General features: G+C 30.9%; 1 protein-coding gene and 1 pseudogene across 2 annotated transcripts; both read right to left on the bottom strand.

Moving 5' to 3' along the window:
- Positions 1 to 74: 74 nt before the first annotated feature.
- On the bottom strand, positions 75 to 2,656 carry LOC143537815 (putative glycerol-3-phosphate acyltransferase 3; annotated as a pseudogene). Its single transcript, XR_013136141.1, has 2 exons — positions 1,958 to 2,656; positions 75 to 1,025 (listed from the first exon to the last, which is right to left on the bottom strand). The product of XR_013136141.1 is annotated as a putative glycerol-3-phosphate acyltransferase 3 (transcript).
- Positions 2,657 to 12,483: 9,827 nt separating this feature from the next.
- On the bottom strand, positions 12,484 to 14,393 carry LOC143537828 (uncharacterized). The gene is made up of 2 exons (XM_077031508.1): positions 14,090 to 14,393; positions 12,484 to 13,433 (listed from the first exon to the last, which is right to left on the bottom strand). Exons 1-2 carry the CDS (start codon positions 14,391 to 14,393, stop codon positions 12,484 to 12,486), a joined length of 1,254 nt encoding a protein of 417 aa, XP_076887623.1.
- Between the last annotated feature and the right edge of the window lie 6,944 nt (positions 14,394 to 21,337).

The following is a 21,337-nucleotide window of genomic DNA, read 5'->3' as shown; positions in this document are numbered from 1 at the left end:
TATATTTAGCCTTGTAGTTGGATATGATTTACAACAAACCCTCATAAGAAACATATATATGATTAATAAATCCATGAATTTGATATTACTATCAAACATATTTTTACTATAGGTATACACACTTCATATGTATATAAAATAAATAACAAATAAAGATAGGCTACTAAACAACACCTTCATTTCCTGCCAAGATCATGTACTTATCTCTTCTTGTTAGATTTGTACATTGAAGCCCTAATGCATCAGCAATCTGTTTTTGACCCCGATTTGCGATCTCAATCCTTGACCGGTCAACCATATCCGCGCTTGTCAAATTCTCGAGAATCTTAACGTGGTAAATCGCAATTGGGTTCAACACAAAGTACAACGGGTCCAAAAACTTGTAACCACCCGCGGTTGTCCCATAAAACATGCTGACTTTAGCATCTATAGCGACGGGTACAAAGTCATTACTAATTTCCGCAAACAAAGGGCTAAACCGAAGAACGTAAGGTTCCCTACAAGTAGTACCTTCGGGGCAAACCACAAGGTCATGACATTGGTTAAGTAACGCTTCCATCATCTTCGAGTCTTTTTCTTTGTTCCTAGTTAACTGGAACGTCTTTATGGAAGATAAGAGCTCTGATAACCGGCTCAAACTATATGTGAGAGCCGTTACAGGTCTCATTATCGCCATAGAAATGTAAATGGGGTCAAGTAATGTTTTATGGTTGCATACATATAATGTGCCCTTGGTGTTGATTTTATTTGTAGACAATACTCAAGGAGTGAATGCTTACTCTACCTCTCATTCTTGTGAAGGACAAAATAGGGATAGCTATGGTATATGGAATGGATATTGTGACTATGATCCTCAAGAGGCCAATCCACAATCCAAATGGAACCCATATGATCGTCGTTAATGTTTTGACATAAGTTGGCATGAACGCGATCCTTCCATCATGGAAAATCAGTGGTTTCGGGTACTTGTCTCTTGGTAGGGATCTCCATCTTCTCTTATCGGCTTCGCTTACTAAGTATATTTCCTGAAATAAAAAAGAGTTTTTATGACAAACATAAGGTGAGGATATTCTACATTTATCCCTTATCGTATAAAGTCTTGTTATCATACAAACTATAAAGTCCACAAGGTGGCATAATTGTACATATAGAACCTAAATCATACGTCAAGTAAGATATTTACACACAAAGAAAATAATCACACGTGATAAAAGTAATCACGCATGAAGTAAATAATTACACATGAACATAATCATGAACGTTATACGCATAACACATCTGCTTTTTTTCTTCATAAAAAAGAAGAAGAATCTTTTAAAGAAAAATATAGCAAAAGGGTACTCGAATTAAAGAAAACAAAATGCTCAAATTTATGATTTATTATTTTTTTAATTAATGTCGTTTAAAAAGTTATCAACATTTTAAAAGAATGAAAGAAATTTAAAAAAAAAAGAAAAAAATTGTGTTATGCAATATAAAAGTAGACCATGTGTAATGATGGAGGTAAGGTTTTATAAACTTTTAGCAAATATAAATTTTATAAAAAAGGGTTAAAATCGTTAATAATGACCAATTGACCAGTTGACCAGCCCTTTCACAAGCTTCTTTGCTGCAATTATATTTAGAAACTTGAAGTTCGATATGATTAAAGTAATTCTAACTGGTCTAATTATAAAAATATTGATCATAAATGAATAGAGCTTAAATTTTTGCCATATGTAGAACTAATAAAACTAACAACTGTTTCATGTTGTTATAAGTATTAAAAAATATCTCATTAGCAATAAAAAATAAATAATGACTCAATAAGATCCGCACATACATGATACATACACACACGTATATGTTAATGTTTTAGATGAGACATTTCTTATGCTCTAATATCTCTTTCGTGAAAGAATAAAACAAGACGCTGATATTGATCAAAAGCGTTAGATATGTAGAGAGAGATACATACCTTGCAAAGAGAGAAAAGTTGGTGATCTAAAAACTTGTTAGAGGAACCAAAACCAATGAGATGATCATCATTTCTCATATCTTCAAACACATCATTCATCAAGAAACTTGATCTTGTTGTCACAATATTATCCTCCATCAACCCTACAAAATACCCACAAACCACCTTCAAATCTCTCCCTAAAACACAATCAACATCCAAATAATCCTTCAAAAACCCTTCAACCATAACCCTAGGCAACTCACTCACTCCCACCTTTCTCCCACATCTTATCACCACCTCAAACCCTTCAAACCCTAAATCCTCCAAAAAGAACTTTGGCAAAACAGTCCTTCCAATCAAAAACTTGTCCTTTTTAACCCCAAAGAAACATATAAACACCATCATCTTTAACCCTCTTTCCTTGCTAACCAAACAAACCAAAGGGTAAAATAGGAACAACACTAGACCTCTCAACACACCACCACCTTCAAAAGCCACTAGCATGAAGTAAGGAAAGAGTGAACTTGACCTTAATAACCCTCCTTCCACATCAAACACAAGAGTGGTGTTTAGTAACTCTTGTGATGTGTACTTGTCTCCCATGGCTTCATATTTCATATATTTCAAGCTCTTGGTCTTCCCGTTGTGAGGGTAACATAGTAATTTCATCAAAATTTTATACAAAAAGAAGAGATGGTGCAACATCTTTCTATCCATCTTTTGATGGTTAGTGTTCATGCACGTATGATGTATCATTTCATATATACAAGTAACACAAAGCCATGGGAATCACATATGTAACATCTTGTATCACATGTGCATAAGATTGTGCTTGAGATAAATCTCCTTGGTACCCTACATAATGACACTAAATGCGACAGATTAAATGTCAAATCGATAACCACAAGATTTAATAACAGGATAAGGTATTATTAATATATGAATTATTGCTAACTATGGTAAGGGAAGGTAGACTAATCAGAACAATTATATAAGATAGTTCTCTATGTTCACTACGTGAAAATTGACCTTCGGCCACACGAAAAAAGTGTGGCCGTAGGCCTTTAGCCACACACATTTGGTTCAGGTCATATGTGGTCAAAGGTCACGACACCGTGGGTATGATATAGCCACACACAGTTTTTAGTGGCCTTATGTGGTAATAAGTGTGGCTAAAGGGTATAGGCATTAGTTGCTGGCCATCAAGAAGCCTCTCCAATAAGTGTGGCTAAACGGCAGAAAATGGCCACATGACTATTTACTATGAGTGACCATTGCACGTATAGAGCCACATGAATTAATGTTTCAGCCACATGAATTTTATAATAATGTGGCCAGTAGGGTTGTGTTAAGCTTGCATTGTGACCTATACCGTGTGGATATAGCAAAGAAATGGCCACTTAAATTTAATAATAGAGTGGCTAATTATATGATATAGACACTGGATATTACATTAAAAGTGGCTAAATATGTTTACTTTCCACTCAAACACTCCTTTGTAGATTATAGTGTGGCTATTGTCTTACCGTTTGTCACACATAATGTTTTTCTTAATTTAAAGTGTGGCTATTGTCAAACTTTTCGTCACACATAGTGAGGTACTGTGTGGCTAATCATATCATATAGACACTGGAGGTTATTGTCAATGTGGCTAAAAATGTGAACTTGCTAGTCAAAAACTCTTTTGTAGTTTGTGGTGTGGCCATTGTCTTACCGTTTGTCACACATAATGCTATTCGTAATTTAAAGTGTGGTTATTGTCAAACTTTTCGTCACACATAGTGAGGTACTGTGTGGCTAATCATATCTTATAGACACTGGAGTTTATTGTCAATGTGGCTAAAAATGTGAACTTGCCAGTCAAACACTCCTTTGTAGTTTGTGGTGTGGCTATCGTCTTACCGTTTGTCACACATAATGCTTTTCCTAATTTAAAGTGTGGCTAATGTCAAACTTTTCGTCACACATATTGATGTATTGTGTGGACAATCATATCATATAGACACTGGAGGTTATTGTCAATGTGGCTAAAAATGTAACTAAACACATTAGCATAAATTCAAAACATGTTTTTTCATAAGTTTGACAAACCCAACAACATAAATTCAAAACAGATTTATATTACCAAACAGTCACTAATAAGTTATAAATTCAAAATATTTGAAACTACTACTAATTACTACAGACCTCAAACTTTCTCATAAGCTCATCAGATTGTTTTTGCCTCCATTCTTCATTTTCCTTACGTTCTTTTTCCATTTGTTCCATTCGTTGCTCGTTCTTCCAATTAGTTTCTTGACTTCCTTTCATTTTCTAGTTCTTTTTCCATTTCGGCTCTAACTTTTTGAACCTAAAATTGTTAAAAATATTAGCATCATAACTAACAAAGGGTTAATGTAAGGCGAAACCTCAAAGCCAAGTAGGGGTGTTCACGGTCCGGTTTTCGTGGTTTTTCGTCAAACTATAAACCAAACCGTTGGTAACGGTTTTAATTTATGTAAACCAAAACCAAACCGTATAACTTTTAAACCGAACCAAACCAAACCAAACCGTTACTAACGGTTTGGTTCCGGTTTGGTTTCATGGACCTGAACCCGAACCAACCCGTTTATATATTACACCCACAAAATCAGTATGCAATTTTCATTTAAATTTTTAGTTATAAACCGAACCAACCCGTTTATGAGTATACCACATGTATATTAAATTATAGTGTTAGCAGTTTTTATGTTACCACATGTATATGAAATATGAAACGGTCTATTTCATTTGCTCGCCCCTGGTTGATATGTTATACCTAATTATATAACAAAACGAAAAATGATAAAGATAACTTACAAATGCGTGTTCTGACCTTTCCGTACAAAAATCAAATCCAACAAGGCTATTAATGTTGAGCTCGCCCACCCAATACTTTTTCTTGTTTTCTTTGCTGAGGTGGGTATCTAAGAATACTTCAATCCACTTAACTTTTCGACCATGTTATCTTTCCTAATAAGAAGTAATGTAATAAACGTTAAAGCACAAACAATTATAATTTTTGACCTAATTTTTTAAGATTGAATTTACAAATAAAACTAGCTTGCCAAGTGGATACGATGCTCATCAAACCCTATTTACCCCGCGTATGCTGAGATATACTGCCATCATTACCCTCTTTCGTGCGGTTGTCTCTCTCGCTCGCGGACTTCTTTAGCCATTTTTCTGTGTTCCAACCCTATAAAGAGAGAAAAATATATGATACATATATATAGAAAAATATAAAAATAAAAACTTGAATCGACGCATAGCACAACGACCTTCACGCACAATCACATTAGACAACTGTACTAAAAAGTCATAACATGTATTCACACATCGTATCATGGTAAATCAACCAAACATTTATCATACAACTTAACATATGATCACTTAGTTCACGAGACAGATTATAACATGTACAAACTGATTTTATTCACTATGAAAAGATGAAGTATAAATTCTACAAAATTTACCACAGTAGAATATTTGAATTAGGTTTCTCAAACAATTTTTATTATATTTTTCTCATGCATACAAAACTCACAATAATTCAAGCATTAAAGATATGTACCAACAATTCAACAGATTGCACAACAAACACTTTTTTAATGGTTCTATCAACTCATTAATCCAAATTGTGTAAGACCAATTGGGTTGTCTTCAAAGCTCATAATACTAATTTTCAGAACTGGAACCAACCCGTTTGGTTTTGTCATTAGGGAGTTATGGTGTCGGAAAGACAGACCAGAATATAACTCCCCAAATCAGCTTTGACCAGTGTTTTTGTAAAATTATAAAAACTATTCAAAATTCGTCCAAAAATTACAAACTTTACCTTTCTGGAAACTAGACTCATAGTACTATATCCTAGAATCAACAATCGTTCAATAATCATTGTTTAACATCAAGTTACATACCAATAAATAAACAAAAACGAATCTGTCAGCAATGAAAGAAGATGTACTAAGCTTCAATTATAAGTGAAATACATACATTTTTAGCGATGAAAGAAGATGTACTAAGCTTCAATTACAAGAAATAACACTTAAAATTGAAAATCCCCAAACTTGGTTCTTAGGGTTCTTCACACTCAACACGAATCCGGAAAAAATCGAGATAAAATTGATGGAAACCGACACCATACGTGAATTCCTCTCGCAAAAATAATAAGATTAGAGCCCGGAATCAAAGGATTTGGTTAAAAATTGAGTGAGTTAGAGAATTAAAGATGAAAGATGGTGGGTGTAGAGAGATGAAGAAGAAGAAGAATAAGAAGTAATGAAGAGATAGAAAAAAAAGTAGGTTAATTTGAAATTAGATTTAAGAATGAGAGGATAATTCAAAATTTTTTAAATAAAAGAGGGGGTGAATTTAATTTGAAATTTTGAGAGAATTAAAATTAATAGGAAATAAATAGAATTAAATATTTTTATTTTTAATTAAAATAAAGAGTTGTTAGTGTGTGTGTGTGTATAACAACTAATTAAACCTTAAATAATATAACAAATTGTATTTTAAATATAAAAACATATAAAATAAATAAAAGTGATATTTATAGTGATATAACAAATTGGGGGCATCGAAGTCACCATGCCACATTAGCGCTGGGGGCATCGAAGCCCTTCTCCATAACGTCCCACTGTGATGTAAAGCTCATTGGGCGCCCCAATACACACACACACACACATATATATATATATATATGTGTGTGTGTGTGTGTGTGTGTGTGTGTTTGTGTGTGTATGAGAGGGAGACATACACATGGCCACACCACCACTTCCTTAGGTACCCATCGTTGTGACCCCCCCCCCCAGGCGCCCCTCTGCGGTGTGCAGGGGCATCGAAGCCCCAATGCCCCCCCCCCCCCAATTGGCGCCCATAGCGAGTTGTCTAATAGTTATTTTTATTAAACTTTAAAGCACGTCAAACAAAGCTGAGCCACCATCTCTTTTTATTTTAACGACGTTTTTTTTATTTTTATCGTCTTTGAGGCTTGAACTCAAAACCTCTGCCTCTTAAACCCAGGTATTTAAAGGTTTTGCATTTGTCAATAAACCACTACATCATTTGTGTGAAGGTCTTGGGTTCAACTCCCACTTTCCAACTTGGGACAAGGGGTTTCTCACATATGCCGGTTTTCCTCCCAAAGGTGGTCTTCGGTACTCAGGAAATGAAGATGATCGGATGGGTCAGTGACCCGTCAATGATCCAAATGACCGTTAAAAAAAAGTTATTTCTATTAAAATTATATTAATATATCTTAGTTGATAATTGTAAGTCATTTCTCATTAATGAAACGTGATCTTCACCCAGTACTTATTTCAATAATACAAGTAACAACATAACCAACAATAATGATCAATATGTATGAATTATTGCTAAACAGGGAAAAAGGAATTAACGCGGTGAGCTAATATATAAATATATAGCTTAAATTTGTTATAATTAAATTATTTTTTAATCAATGAATGTAATTTAAGATCGAAATATTTCTTGTTAATAAATTGTGATTAACTAAATTAGATTAATTCGGTAATAGTAGTGGTAATGGTATTAATAACGCTAATAATGTTGTCTTTGGGCTCCTCTCTTGGTTGTGGAGAGGGCTCGGTTGTTTCGGTTACTTTGTTTATAAAAGTTTATAGTTTGAATAAGCAAATAATAATAATAATAATAATAATAATAATAATAATAAATAGGAACCATATAAGGTTTGAAAAACAAGAAGATTTGGGCCGGGTACTTAATACCAAGTGGAGATTGCATGAGCCACATGAGTTCTAAAACAATAATTGACATTTGACAAGGTAAGAACCTGACCCGGAACATTCGAGCATCTTAACACGTCAATAAATATAACCTTTTTATCTTTCAAGCTTATTAATTACGAATAGTACACTTGTTGATTAAGTTAAACTTTCGTGAGGAACAAGTCTTCCGCGGCACGAGTGATCATGAGTGAGATTGCTAAGATTTATTGATTTTAGACTTTACATGCATTAGGTCAAATCAAGATCGGTAACCATGATTTTCAAAGTGTCACATGTCATGTTCCAAGTAACCTTTCATTGTCGATTTTGATTTGTAACAGTCAATCTTTGAAATTTCGTTTTGTACACATTAATTTCTAGCTTCATAGATGTATGCACAAAATAACACAAACAAGTATGCTCACTTAGAGCTTCAAATTTTCATCATTTTTTGTGTATATATATATATATATATATTAAATATTATTCGGTTTTTTTTGCTTTTATCAGTTTGGCTCATTTTATGTAGTTTCTTTTGCTTTAGATCATATATACACACTATACTAATATTATTACATGTGTGTGCGATGATCATATAACTAATGCTATTATCAACTTAATGTAGCATTAAAATCGAAAATTAAAATTTTCAAGGAGAGGTGAGGGCATTAAGATTTTTATTCTCTTATAGCTTTAACTAAGTCTTATTTTTATTGGTTTCCTAACATAACTTTTAGCCCCCCCCCCCCCCTCGTTTTGTTAAAAAGGGTTCAATGTACGGATGTGAATATTATTATTACTAGCTTTTGAACCCGTGTATTATACGGGATTTGTCATATAATAAAGATAAAAAGATCTATTATCTGAAAGAAATGAACAAAATTAAAGGTAAAAAGAAGATAAAATATATAATACAAATAATAAGAAGTCTAAAATCTCAAAATTACAAATTTGATTTTTTTATATACAACATTTGCAAAAATTGTTTTGATTAATTACCGTGAATAACTATGATAAATGAGATGAGAGATTATATAATTAAAAGAAAAATTAGAACCCATTTCTCATAACTGTTTTGTCTCATCACTCCTGTATATGTAGGATTAATAAGATGAGAAATTAGATAATTGAAAATGAAATTATAACCCAATTGTCAAAATTATTGTGGCTCATGACCAATTGATAGTTAGGATGAATGAGATGATAGATTAGAGAATTAGAAAGAAAATTATAACACATTTGTCAATATGGTTTTGCTCCATAACCCATGGATAAGTAGGATAGATGAGAAGAGAGATTAGACCTAGAATGAATGTTGGATTGCCATATCATCCTCATTATTTTCTTTTATTAGTATAGTTAGATTAGATTATTATTATTATTATTATTATTATTAGTATTATTATTATTATAATTATTAATTAATTATTATTAATCCTGTTATATGCCGTTCAAAAAAAATTTAATCCTGTTATATCTTATTATTATTTAATTATTATAATTTAATTTTATTATTATTATTGTGTAATTGTTATAATAATAATTATTATTATAATTTAAGTTACTTATTATTATTATTATTATTGTTGTTGTTGTTGTTGTTGTTTTTATTATAATTTAATTTAATTTAATTATTATAATATTTATTATTATTTAATTATTAAATATGGATGACGAGTTAGAGATGGAGATTGAGCATGAGCAGGCGCAGGAGCATGGCCAGGTGCTGAGGCCTGTAGAGGGTGACAATAAACTAGATGGGTACCCATATCTACAGTTTCAGGCCGATACAGACCATTCTCATAGATAATTGCGCCTCCGACAGATGACACCGCGTTACAACACGGTCATCATTTGGTCATTTTTAGTGGCTTGTGACGTACGAGATCGAGCAGCCGAGTACGTTACAACACGGTACCACCTCCACCTACTTTTGACCACGAGGCGAGCACGTCGGGCGTTAGACGCGAACAGGGCGGCGATGTGGACGATGACGGTTAGGAATCGGGCGTCAGACGCAAGGCCAACGACCACGTTGATGTTCACGATACGACGTTTAAGGCCCTCAACATCGACGACACGCCGTTTTTATAGTTTGTATATATATTTTGTTTATTTTGTACAAACTCGATGTTTTGTATAATGTTTTGGTTTAGTGTATATACGTGTTTATTGTTTTGATAAAAAAAAGGTTGTTATAAAAACACATCTTTTTTAAACAAAATTATTATATAAAAACAATAAAAAAAGGAAACAAGAAAACAAATTTAAAACATAAAACATAAAAAAATTAAAATATAAACATAATAAGACAAGTTGATGTTGTCCAAACTTTGCAAATTACAAAACAAGTTTATATAATTGCATGTCTTCTTTCACGGTAAAATTAATTTAGGTTACAACATGAACATCCGTTATATTTTTTATTAATACTTAATTGTCAAAGTTAAATAAATCATTAGCAACGATAGATTAAAGGAAGATCATATCATTTTATATTAAATTACCTTAATAGCTTAAGTCAAAATTGATCATGATTGCTAGGTCTTGAACGCAAAGAAAGAATATTTGAATTAAACTATAATCTAATGGATGCGGGTTAATAAATTACTCTATAAAAATGGGTATTGGTAAATTGAGTTAAAACGTTTTTAATATTCCGGTTCTTCGGCTCCAAGTCTAGAACCGCCGGTTTTACCCGGAACCGAACCACGAACCGTTTAGTGCAAATTCTGAGAACCGAAAACCGTAATGTAACACAGGTTAGCGGTTCTGAGGTACCGGTTCAGTTTCGTTCCGCGGTTCCAGCGATTCCGAACCGTTTTTTGCTCACCCCTACTTATGGGAGCTTGTTTTACAAACTGCAAGGACTACTCTTGTATTTATTTTTAAAACACAAACCTTCTTTCACCATCTATACACTACCGACCCACCTCTCAATCACCAGTCACGACCACCTCCTCCTAATCACATATAACTTCAAGAAAGAGACAAAATCATCACCACTCATATAATTGTTGAAGAATCTAAGTCCCACTTGCCTCCCATCTCTTTGTGTTAATAATCTTAAATATATATAAACGAAACCTCTAAATTCTTTCAAACCATCAGATTGTTTTATTTGTAAATGAAGATTTCTCATTCATTTGACCAGAATTCACGAGTATGAGTCTTACCAAACTCATATAGCTCTTAACGGGTTATAACATCTCATTATATATAAAATTAATCTTATCAAATATTTGATATTAAAATACTATAAAATAGAGATATACTAAAAATTAATATTCAAATTTTGTTTTTAAAAAAGATATTATTTATACTTAAGAAACAGTTTTATAATAAAAAAAGCAGGTCATGGGTCTTACCAAACCCATATAGCTTTTAAACCGGATTATAATATCTTATTTATTTGTAAAACCCTTTCATCATAAAATGCTAAGTAAATTATTAACTTTCTTACAATAAATAAAATTATAATCCTAAAATATATATAAATATTATAAACGAAAAATGTAAAACAACCCCGTAATACGGGGGATAAAACTAGTGAAACATAATGTTAATAATCATCTTGGAATGTAGTAAAAAAAATAAAGTAGTTTTATAGATGTTTAGAAACCATTAGATCATACTATATAACTGAAACCCAAATCAAAGAACCGAAACATACCTGGGTTTGATTTATCTTTGTTCAATCGGTGTATGATTTATATATCCTTGTTATCGGTTCAATTTCCGTACCCTAGTCGAAACACTCCTTAGAAGCCATTTTTTTATTTTCACCATTTTGATTTAAAGTAAGCATAAACCAGAGGCAAATAATTTTGTTTTTATGATTTATTTATACATAACAAGCAATCCTACTCGCACATTGCAGTGGGGCGGGTTAAATGCATTCATTTTCGAAAGTTACTTCGTGTTGCGGCGAAAATTCGGTTGGTATCGATTCAATTTATTATGGTAAAATTTTGTTGCAAAAGTTTAATTACTAAATTGAAGGCCCAAAAAGTAAAAAAAAAAAATGAGCTGAAAGAATAAATGATTCATTACCAAAGTTGAAGGGCCAAACGTATATATGTGAAACTTTGTAATTAAACTAGAGGAACCAGAAAGTATATTTACTAAACTTGTGTAAAGGTTAATAAACTAAACTTGTTTAATTAAAGTAGAGGGTAAAAGATATATTCATTAAACTTGTGTGCCCAAAACTTGATGAGCTAAACTTGTCATGTTGCCTAAAAATGTGCAGGAGAAAAAATTACATAAAACCATAGTTAATAAACTATGATGTCACATTTAAAAAGCATCAAAAATTTTAGGGCAAATGCTTGAGAAATGAAACTTCATCACTTGTCTTTTTTAATATAATAATGACCATAAGTTTTATTTTATATAAACTTACCAAAAACTAAATAACATATATGTATACTTACATCCATAAATATACAATTATACTTGCAACCACAAATCAATAAATGAGTTGAGTTGAACCCGAGTTCGTAAAATATTTACTAATCGCATCCACATTCTCTTAAAGAGTTGAGGTTGAGTTTAAAAAAATTCACAGTACTATTAGATCAAAATCTTTCAACACTGTGCTCACACAAATAACTGTTTTACAATTCACAGTCGAATATATACATTTCAGGAATCAAACAACACATAAAGTAAAAAAAAATCTCAAAAAAAAAAAATCAAACATGGGCCTTAGTAAGGCATTTAGGAAAACCAATTTATTCATCATCATTGCGGGGCCGGCCCATTTTAGTTTCAGGCCCGGGCTGCTTGATTTCTTCCACACTTGGCAAAATCCGGCACTCCAATATATCTAGGCCCATAATAAACGGGCTGGACCGACTCACCACCGCTTCTACCCATAACATCATATGCCTCCCCACCCGAAACGGGCCTCATTAACACTTGGCCCATATTTGATACTTGAGGGTGTAGCAATTGACCCGAAGGCCCGATAAATTGTGGACCGTATGGAGCCCGAATTGGAACCGGTTGAACTTGAATGTTTTCTTGAGGAATCAAGCCCGGTTGCATGTAATAAACCGGCATCTCTTGCACCGGTGCCGGAGCAGAATTCGGGTGCATATAATAAATGGGTTGGCCCGCATAATCCGTTTGCTTCATAATAATCGGATCACTAGCCTCGATAAAATGCTCGGTAACCGTTTCTTTCGGTTCACTAACAATTAGGCCCGGGTTATCAAGTTTCGTTTTCACGGGCCGAATGCCCGGCCCCGGGGGAGGTATCGTGGGCCCCAATGTCGATGAAGTTGAACAATAAGGAGAAGATATCCGTGGAGCGGGAGAACCCGAATCCGAAACCGAAATATTATCATTAACCATGGGCCGGGTTTTGGGTTTCGGGTCGTCAGGATTATCCAACCCGAATAAATAATCAGGTACTTTTGATACAATTGACGAGACTTCGGACCTTCCACGGTCCAAAGTTCGGCCTCCGTTAAGCGCGTCTAGAAACCAGTGTTCGCGCTTAACGGAGCCGTCTAGCAGCGAGCTGATGCTGCTAGCTCGTGAGAGTGACGTGTCGGCTTGAAAAAGGAATATTCTGAGCCGAGCCGTTTTTTGAGTGTGAGCCAAGCGGTCGAACTCATCCATCATGTTTTCCACGTCTTTGTCACTCGTGACAGTGATTAAGGCGTCCAAGTCTTCGTTTGGTAGTTGGTACTTTACGCATATATCGGTTGTACCTAACGAATATTCCATCATGTTATAATCTTAACCAACTCATATTTGTACTCTTATACTTTTATAATTTAAACACTTTATAATATATACCAAAATATAATAATAATAATAATAATAATAATAATAATAAAAATAAAGTTTCGGGTTTCGGTATCAGTTTCCGGTAATCGAATCTTAATTATATAGTAAATTAAAATTTGTGAAAATTAATTTCATATTCAATCATAGTCTCTCAAAGCCTAAACCCGACCCAATTCACGCCTGACTAGGTGAATATGACGATTCTTGTTTTTCTTATCGGGTTTTGGATTTTTCCATTATCTAAATTAAACTCACATATATTATTTGTTATTTTTGACTTGTATACCAATTAGTTTTTATATATATAAATTATGGATTATGCATGTGTTACAAAAAGTATTTTTAGTTTTTACTTGTAACAATGTGTACAATATTAAAAAATGTTTAAAAATAAACGATTCATGAGATTGATTAGTCTTTTGACGAGCCGAGCTCGAACGAGCTTAAAATTTTAACTCGTTAAAATAAAAGAGTTGACTCGGCTCGGCTTTGTTTATAACCGAGCCGAGTACATTTGTTTATAAGCCTAAGTTACTACTTACTAATGAGCCAAGGAAAAGAAATACAATATGTTTACCGGAAAACTTTGATAGCTTATTGAGTAAGGCGGAAAACGTGGTGTTGTGGCGGGGGACGGAGACAATACGAGTGTCGCCACCAACATACCGCAGTTGGTTGTCGTGGGGACGCGGTAATATCTTTCCTCCAAAACTGCACATGAACCTAACACGTGTTTGTGTTGTGGTGTCATGATATACCACGTTGTTATTGTTACTGTTATTGATACTGTTACTGTTGTTAGCCAATGGATGATCAGAGGGCGGTGTTGAAACTTCCGAGTCAGCGGAGACTTGCTCTCCGGTGTAGTGCGTGGTGGTCATTGCTGTGAGCAAACGCAGAGTTTGGTCTTAGATTCCATGGCTTATATAAGATGAAATGTACGTTATGGCCTACCTCACAACTTGCTAAAGTGGTTAAACTTAAATATATTATTAATAGTTTAATACACATTATTAAAGTGTATATAACTATTGATTATAACATGTTAATTAAAAAATTATTTTTTTATTTTTTGACAAAAACATAATTTGTTTTATTGTTTATGGTTACAAGCATTATTTGTGTTATTATAATGGTTGTCACGATAAATATTAGTAAAATGAAAAAGGTATTTTATTTGATTTTTTGTTTCAAAGTAGTGGAAGTTGACATTGTCAATGGTTTTAGAGGCACCGTCCAAACACCGGCTATACGATTATTAGGCCCCATTACATACATAGTGGTCATAGATCAATGTTTTTATTTTGTTGGTTTGTTAAGAGATGATTTTGAGACATTCTCTCCACTCATTTAAGCTAGAGGTAAACAAGTCAAGTTGTTTGCAAACTATACGAGATTGACTTGTCACTTTAAATCCCGAGTTTAAATGAGTTGAGCGTTAGCACCAGGCCCGGCCCATAGGGTGGGCAGAGAGGGCAACGGCCTAAGGCCCACCATATTTTAGGGCCCATAACTATTTTTACACATTTATTGTATAATATAAAAATAAACCAATCTATTCCTAAAGTTGTAGATTGGTGTAACTGGTAAGGCTCCTTTCCTTCAAACAGGTGGTCATGTGTTCGATTCTTTTTGTAAGTTTTTTTTTATTTTATTTGCTGCCACTAAAATTGGGGTCCAATCTTATTTGATTTTATTCTTGATTGCTAGTTTACTAATATGCCCATTTGTCTTATGTTTCTTTATTATTTATATTTAAAGACCATAATATCATTTGATTTAAAATAAAAAATGTTAAAAAAGACTCGCGAATTGTTTAGTATTCAAATTTGACCATTGTTACAATAACTTTGGTAATTGTTATTATAATTATCGTTGTAATATTGAATTTTATATACAAGTTATTGATTTTTTAAATTTTTGGGGCCCATTTTTTCATTTGTCCCGAGCCCTCGACCTTTTGAGGATTCTCGGGGACAGCCCTGGTTAGCACAAATCTAAATTAAAACAAATATGATAAATGAGTCTGATAAGGGTATACTCTATGTCTAACTTTGCTCCCACTTCACAATCTGATATATATAGGATTACCCTTTATTTTATAACTGAGACTGTGTATCACGGATCGAAAGCATGGCCTCAAGGTCATAATTTACTATATATGTAATTATAATTATAATTTTTAATATATATAACTAATTATATATAATATTGTGCTATCATGCTATGTGTAGATATATATAAATAACTAGGTTAGCTACCCATATAGCACACGGGTTAAAATGAATAAATTTATTTAAACAATAACATAATGTGACATAAAAAAAATATGTTGAACATATATAAAGATATATTATATGGTATAATAAATTACACACTATACAATACAGAAATAGAAAATTTATAAATCTCTAAATATTTCTTGATACACAATATATGTAGTTTTATTTGTAAATTTACTTGTTTTTTCAAAACTTAGTAGTTTAACATTGTTTCTGATTTTAACTCTAGATAATGCAATAAATAACTGGTCATCAGTTAAAACAAATTGTCTAAAAAACAAACCAACAATCAACAATGATTGACCTTCACTTTTGTTAATCTTCATTCCAGATAAAAATTAAGTGAAATTTTCATTCTTTAAAATCAGTACTTTTATCTAAAGGTGTAGAATTTAAATTAATAAATAAATAAAATATTGAGTTCCAATATTATTTCCGGATATGATTTCGGCTTCTATAGCACGGTTATCATAATGTATTTTCACATGTAGCTTAATTTCATTGCATAGACCAATTTTCTAGTTAATATTTTAATCAGCATCAATTCAACATCAGCTTTTAGAACTAACATATGACTTAACAACCTTATATTTTGAGGTCATTTAAAAAGTCAAGAAACTAATAATTTCTTGTAACATATCATTTTATGTCTGATAGATATCATATGAAGAATATAAGGATATACAAAGTCAATTCATCGTCTGATTAACAGTGTGTTAACGTTTAACATTTGAATTCCAAAGGTAAGAAGTTGTCTTTACCGCGTGAAAAACCAAAGCATGTAGTATAGTGTTAATATTTTTGTGGATTTTTAAGATGATGAACTTAACATAAATGATGGGTTGATTAAATAGCAAATTAAAAAAATGTTGTAAATAGCTACTTTTTTAAACCAACCCGCGGATCGAAACTCATTCTAATAATAAATTATTTTGACTTGAACCATGTTTGATATTTTAACCGGTTAAAAAATCAGTCGTTCGAATTAACATAAACATCGAGAATACTTCAATAGCTAATTTGTCTTTTAAGAGTTTGAATAATTAAAAAGAAAAAAAAATGTATTTAATATGAGAGAGAGGAAGGAAAATTTAAAATACAAAATTATTTATAATAAAAATAAATTATTTAATATGAAAGAGAGGAGGGAAAATTTTGTAAGAATTAATATGATGATGGCATGTGGCAATAAGAAAGTTTTGTTTGTTATATGGTATAGATAAGTTACAAATATGTACAATATAAAATATTGATAATAAATAATTGATAATTATGGTGATGTCTTAAAATATAAGTACTATATTTATGAAGTTATATATGTTGTTGTCGTAGACGATACTATATTATTCAACCGAGTGCGTTCGTCACCTTATTTGTTGGGTTGTTAATTTGTTATTGTTGATTATTATAAGAAACTAGCCGGGTGCCCGCGTGATGCAGCGGGTTACACGCAAACATGACATCGGATGCGTAACCGGTGTTATTGTTTCTGTATGTGCGTGACTTAACAATAGTACGCGCGTAAGCCGACGATAGTATGCTCGTATTGCGGCATTGGAATCTTAACTGGTGTTAGTAAGCACGTCACAACGACTGTGCACGCTCAGTCAGGTGTTGGTGCGCACGCAACGCTACATTGAACTCGTCTTAACCCTCAACCCGTTTCGCTTGACAATGTTCTAACCGAAATTCGTTATGACTTGACCCCTTTAAACCCAAACCCGACCCAAACCAACTTAACCTTTCTGTATCGACTTATTCCAACCTTAACCTTTTAGACCCATGACCTGAACGGCCGAAACGCCCGATTCGTTGTCGGTATTTAATGGTAATCATGTAAGTTAAGTTTTTAAAATGAAAAAAGAATAGTAATACCATACTCAAATTAAAGAGAATAAAATACTCGTTTTTATGGTATAATGTTTTTAAAAAAATATTAGCGTGTGAAAATGTTATAAACGTTTAAACGTCGTCGGGGTAGTTGGTTTAAAATAAGGGGTATATATGAAACTATTATATAAATTAACAAAATGTGATTAAAGTTAAAGGACCAAATTTGTAATTATTTTTTAATAAATTAAAAATAAACCGTAATATGATTTTGGTTATGCTAAAAGACAAAATTGTCAAAATACAAAATTGCCCCTAAAATACCTTAATCTTATGCATTATATTTTGTACTAAAAGTAACAAGTTTGGTATCTTTTAAAAATTAAGAGGTCCCTCACTCATGTTTTATATATAGTATAGATTATGAGTTTCATCCTAGTGTGGTAGTCGGTTGAGTATACAACTCTGTATAACTCCAATAACCAATATATATATATATACTAGTTTATATTCTCTGTGTTACGGGGGTTGTTTTATATTATTTATTTATAATATTTATTTATTTTTTGAAATTTTATTTTTTTATTGTATGAAAGTTAATAATATACTTATGGTTTGATGATAAATTGTTTCACAAATAAATGAGATGTTATAACTCGGTTTAAAAGCTATATGGTTTTGATGAGAACCAAGACCCATTTATTTTTTTACTATAAAATTGGTTTTTAATTATATATAATATATATCTTTTTTTAAATAAATCATATATTAATTTTTAGTATATTCCTACTTTATAGGATTTTTATATAAAATATTTGGTGAGATTAGTTTTTAATTTAATGAGATGTTATAACCCGTTTAAGAAATATCTGGGTTTGATGAGACCAATGCCCATGAATTCGGGTTAAATGCATGAGAAGCCTCAATTTAAAAATCAGCACATATGGTGACTCCAAAAAAGGTGGGAGCGACCACATCACGACATCTAGGATTTTTGAGTTTTCGTTTATATATATATTTGTTCTTTTGCTAAATTAAACCGATTAAGAACTGTTACTGGTATTTTATAATAATAATAATAATCATCATCACCTTAAGAGGAGTGCAAAACTTTCTAAAAATAATTAAATACAATTGTAGTTGGAATTTAAATTCGTGACTTGATGTGAAAGTACTTTACAAATTTATTACTTTAAAGCTAAATGATGACGTGATTACAACTTTATTAACATTTTATATTAAAGGGCGGCACAAATGTAGCAAAACATATCATTGTCGAGGTGACTAATTTAAATCTATAATATATAATAAATAAAGGTTTTGCAATGTCACATGACATCACACAAGATAGTTTCTTATAAACTTTTCTCACCTCTCTCTATTATTAGATACATTTCCTTTTTATAAATAATAGTTTTTTATTTAACTTTTTTTCATTTTAATCAATTATTTTCTCTTTTTAATAATTATTTTGTAAACTTTTATAAATATGTTGTATTGTTTATTAATACTAAACTTTTATAAGTAACAATTTTTCACGTTGATTTAGCTAAATAATTAATTTCAAATAAAGAAATTTTAACTTTATGTTTGTTTTGCAATAAAGATTAATAAAAGCTAAAGTCAATCACAATAGATGGTTTGATTTGTTTTTGGGATAACATGTTTTAATGCATTGTAAGTTATGTGTTTTATTATCTAAAGTTGAAATAAAAACAAAACGAAACTACTAATTTTTATATGTAGGTTAAAATTACATATAAAATTACAAATATTGTATTAAAAAAATATTTAGAGGTTTATGAATTTTCAACAATTTTTTATTTCCATATTGTGTAATATGTAATTTATTCTACCATATGTCATATCTTTATATCATTTGAACATATTTTTTGTTTTTCACATTGTGTTATTATCTAAACAAATTTATTTATTGTAACTCATATTCTACACGGGTCTTAATGTCATATGTCATTACACATGAGTGATCCTTACAAAATTTTCTTATTTCTCTCATGTTAAAAATATATTTCTTTTCTTATTAATAGTTTTATATTTAATTCTTTTTTTCTTTCAATCTATTATTATTTTTTAATAATTATTTCCTGATTTAAAACAGTTAATAACAACATCAATCAAACGTACCTAGTGGAATCCCACCAGTAGCAAAGCTATAAGTAAGATCTGGGGAATGTGGGATGTAGGCACACCGTACATTTATCTCAGAGGATAGAGAAGTAGCTTCCAGAGAGACCCCCGGATTAAAAATTAATACCAACATAAATATACTATTTAGTTTTATATAAATATATTGTATTAGTATTAATATTAAGTTTTTATAAGTAAAGAATTTTCACATTGATTTAGATAAAATAATTAATTTCAAATAATTTTCACTTTATGTTTTTTCTCCAATATCAATAAATTTAAATCTTCTATATTTGACCAATTTTTAATTAGGCATAAATGCTAAGAATTACCGATTCGTCTAAATTATTTCGTTCAAATTAAAAAATAAACTAAATAGAAAATAAAAAATTTTCATATTTTATATTTGACCAATTTTTCATAAGGCATAAATGTCAAGATTAATGTATAAAATTGAAAAAAGAATTATCTAATGAATTTACTGTTAAATATGTTAATGATGCTAAAGTATTGACAATAATTTCGTGATAATTAAAAAAAATAATAGTATATTATTTAGTTAGTAAATTTCTAAAAAAAAGGAAAGTTTTTTATAATAACATTTACATTTATTTATTTTTGTTTTTAAAAACCGAAATTGACCACTCTTGCAACAATCTTTTGAAGTTTTTAATAATTTTCAATGTCAACAAACTTGCCATCTTTTATATTTGACCAAATTTTTTATTAGTATAAATGGCAAATTTAATGTATAATAAAAATTTAAATACTTTACTTTTAAATATACTCGAAAGTTAATAAGTTTTATATTAAATACACATTAATTTATTTGACAAATATAATATGCTGTTTATTACTTATTTCAAATTTATATTTAAAAAATCTTATATATTCACTATGATTGCTTATTTATAATAAATATTCATCATCTTTAATTTTAATGATACATTCCGATCATTTATACATTTATTTATTTATGATTTTAAGAACTGAATTTTGAACACTCTTTTGTAGTTTTCATTAGTCTCCAATCTCAATAAACTTTCCATATTTTATATTTGAACAAATTTTAATTAGGCATAAATGTCAAGAATTACCAATTTGTCTAATTTATTCAAGCTAAATTAAAAAATAAACTAATAAAGTAAACAGAAAATAAAACTTTTCATCTTTTATAGTTGACCAATTTTTAATTAGGCATAAATGTCAAGATTAATGTATAAAATTGAAAAAAAGAATTATCTAATGAAATTTATTGTTAAATAAGGTAATGATGCTAAAGTGTTGATAATAATTTCATGATAATTAAAAAAATTAACAGTATATTTTTTAGTTACTGAATTTCCAAGAAAAATGGAAAATTTTTTATAATAATATTCACATTTATTTATTTATGTTTTTACAAAACCGAAATTGACGACTTTTGCAACAATCTTTTGTAGTTTTAAATAGTATTCAATGTCATTAAACTAAAAAAGTTATTATGTTTTGTATTAAATGACAAATTTAATGTATTAAAACTTTCCATCTTTTATATTTGACCAGATTTTAATTAGAAATGACAA

This window comes from Bidens hawaiensis, unplaced genomic scaffold (genome assembly GCF_021521415.1).
Source record: "Bidens hawaiensis isolate Kalapana, Puna unplaced genomic scaffold, B.hawaiensis_p1.1 tig00011408_1, whole genome shotgun sequence".
Taxonomy (NCBI): domain Eukaryota; kingdom Viridiplantae; phylum Streptophyta; class Magnoliopsida; order Asterales; family Asteraceae; genus Bidens; species Bidens hawaiensis.
Note: the sequence above shows the minus strand (reverse complement) of the source record. Positions and strands in the feature narration are given on the sequence as shown.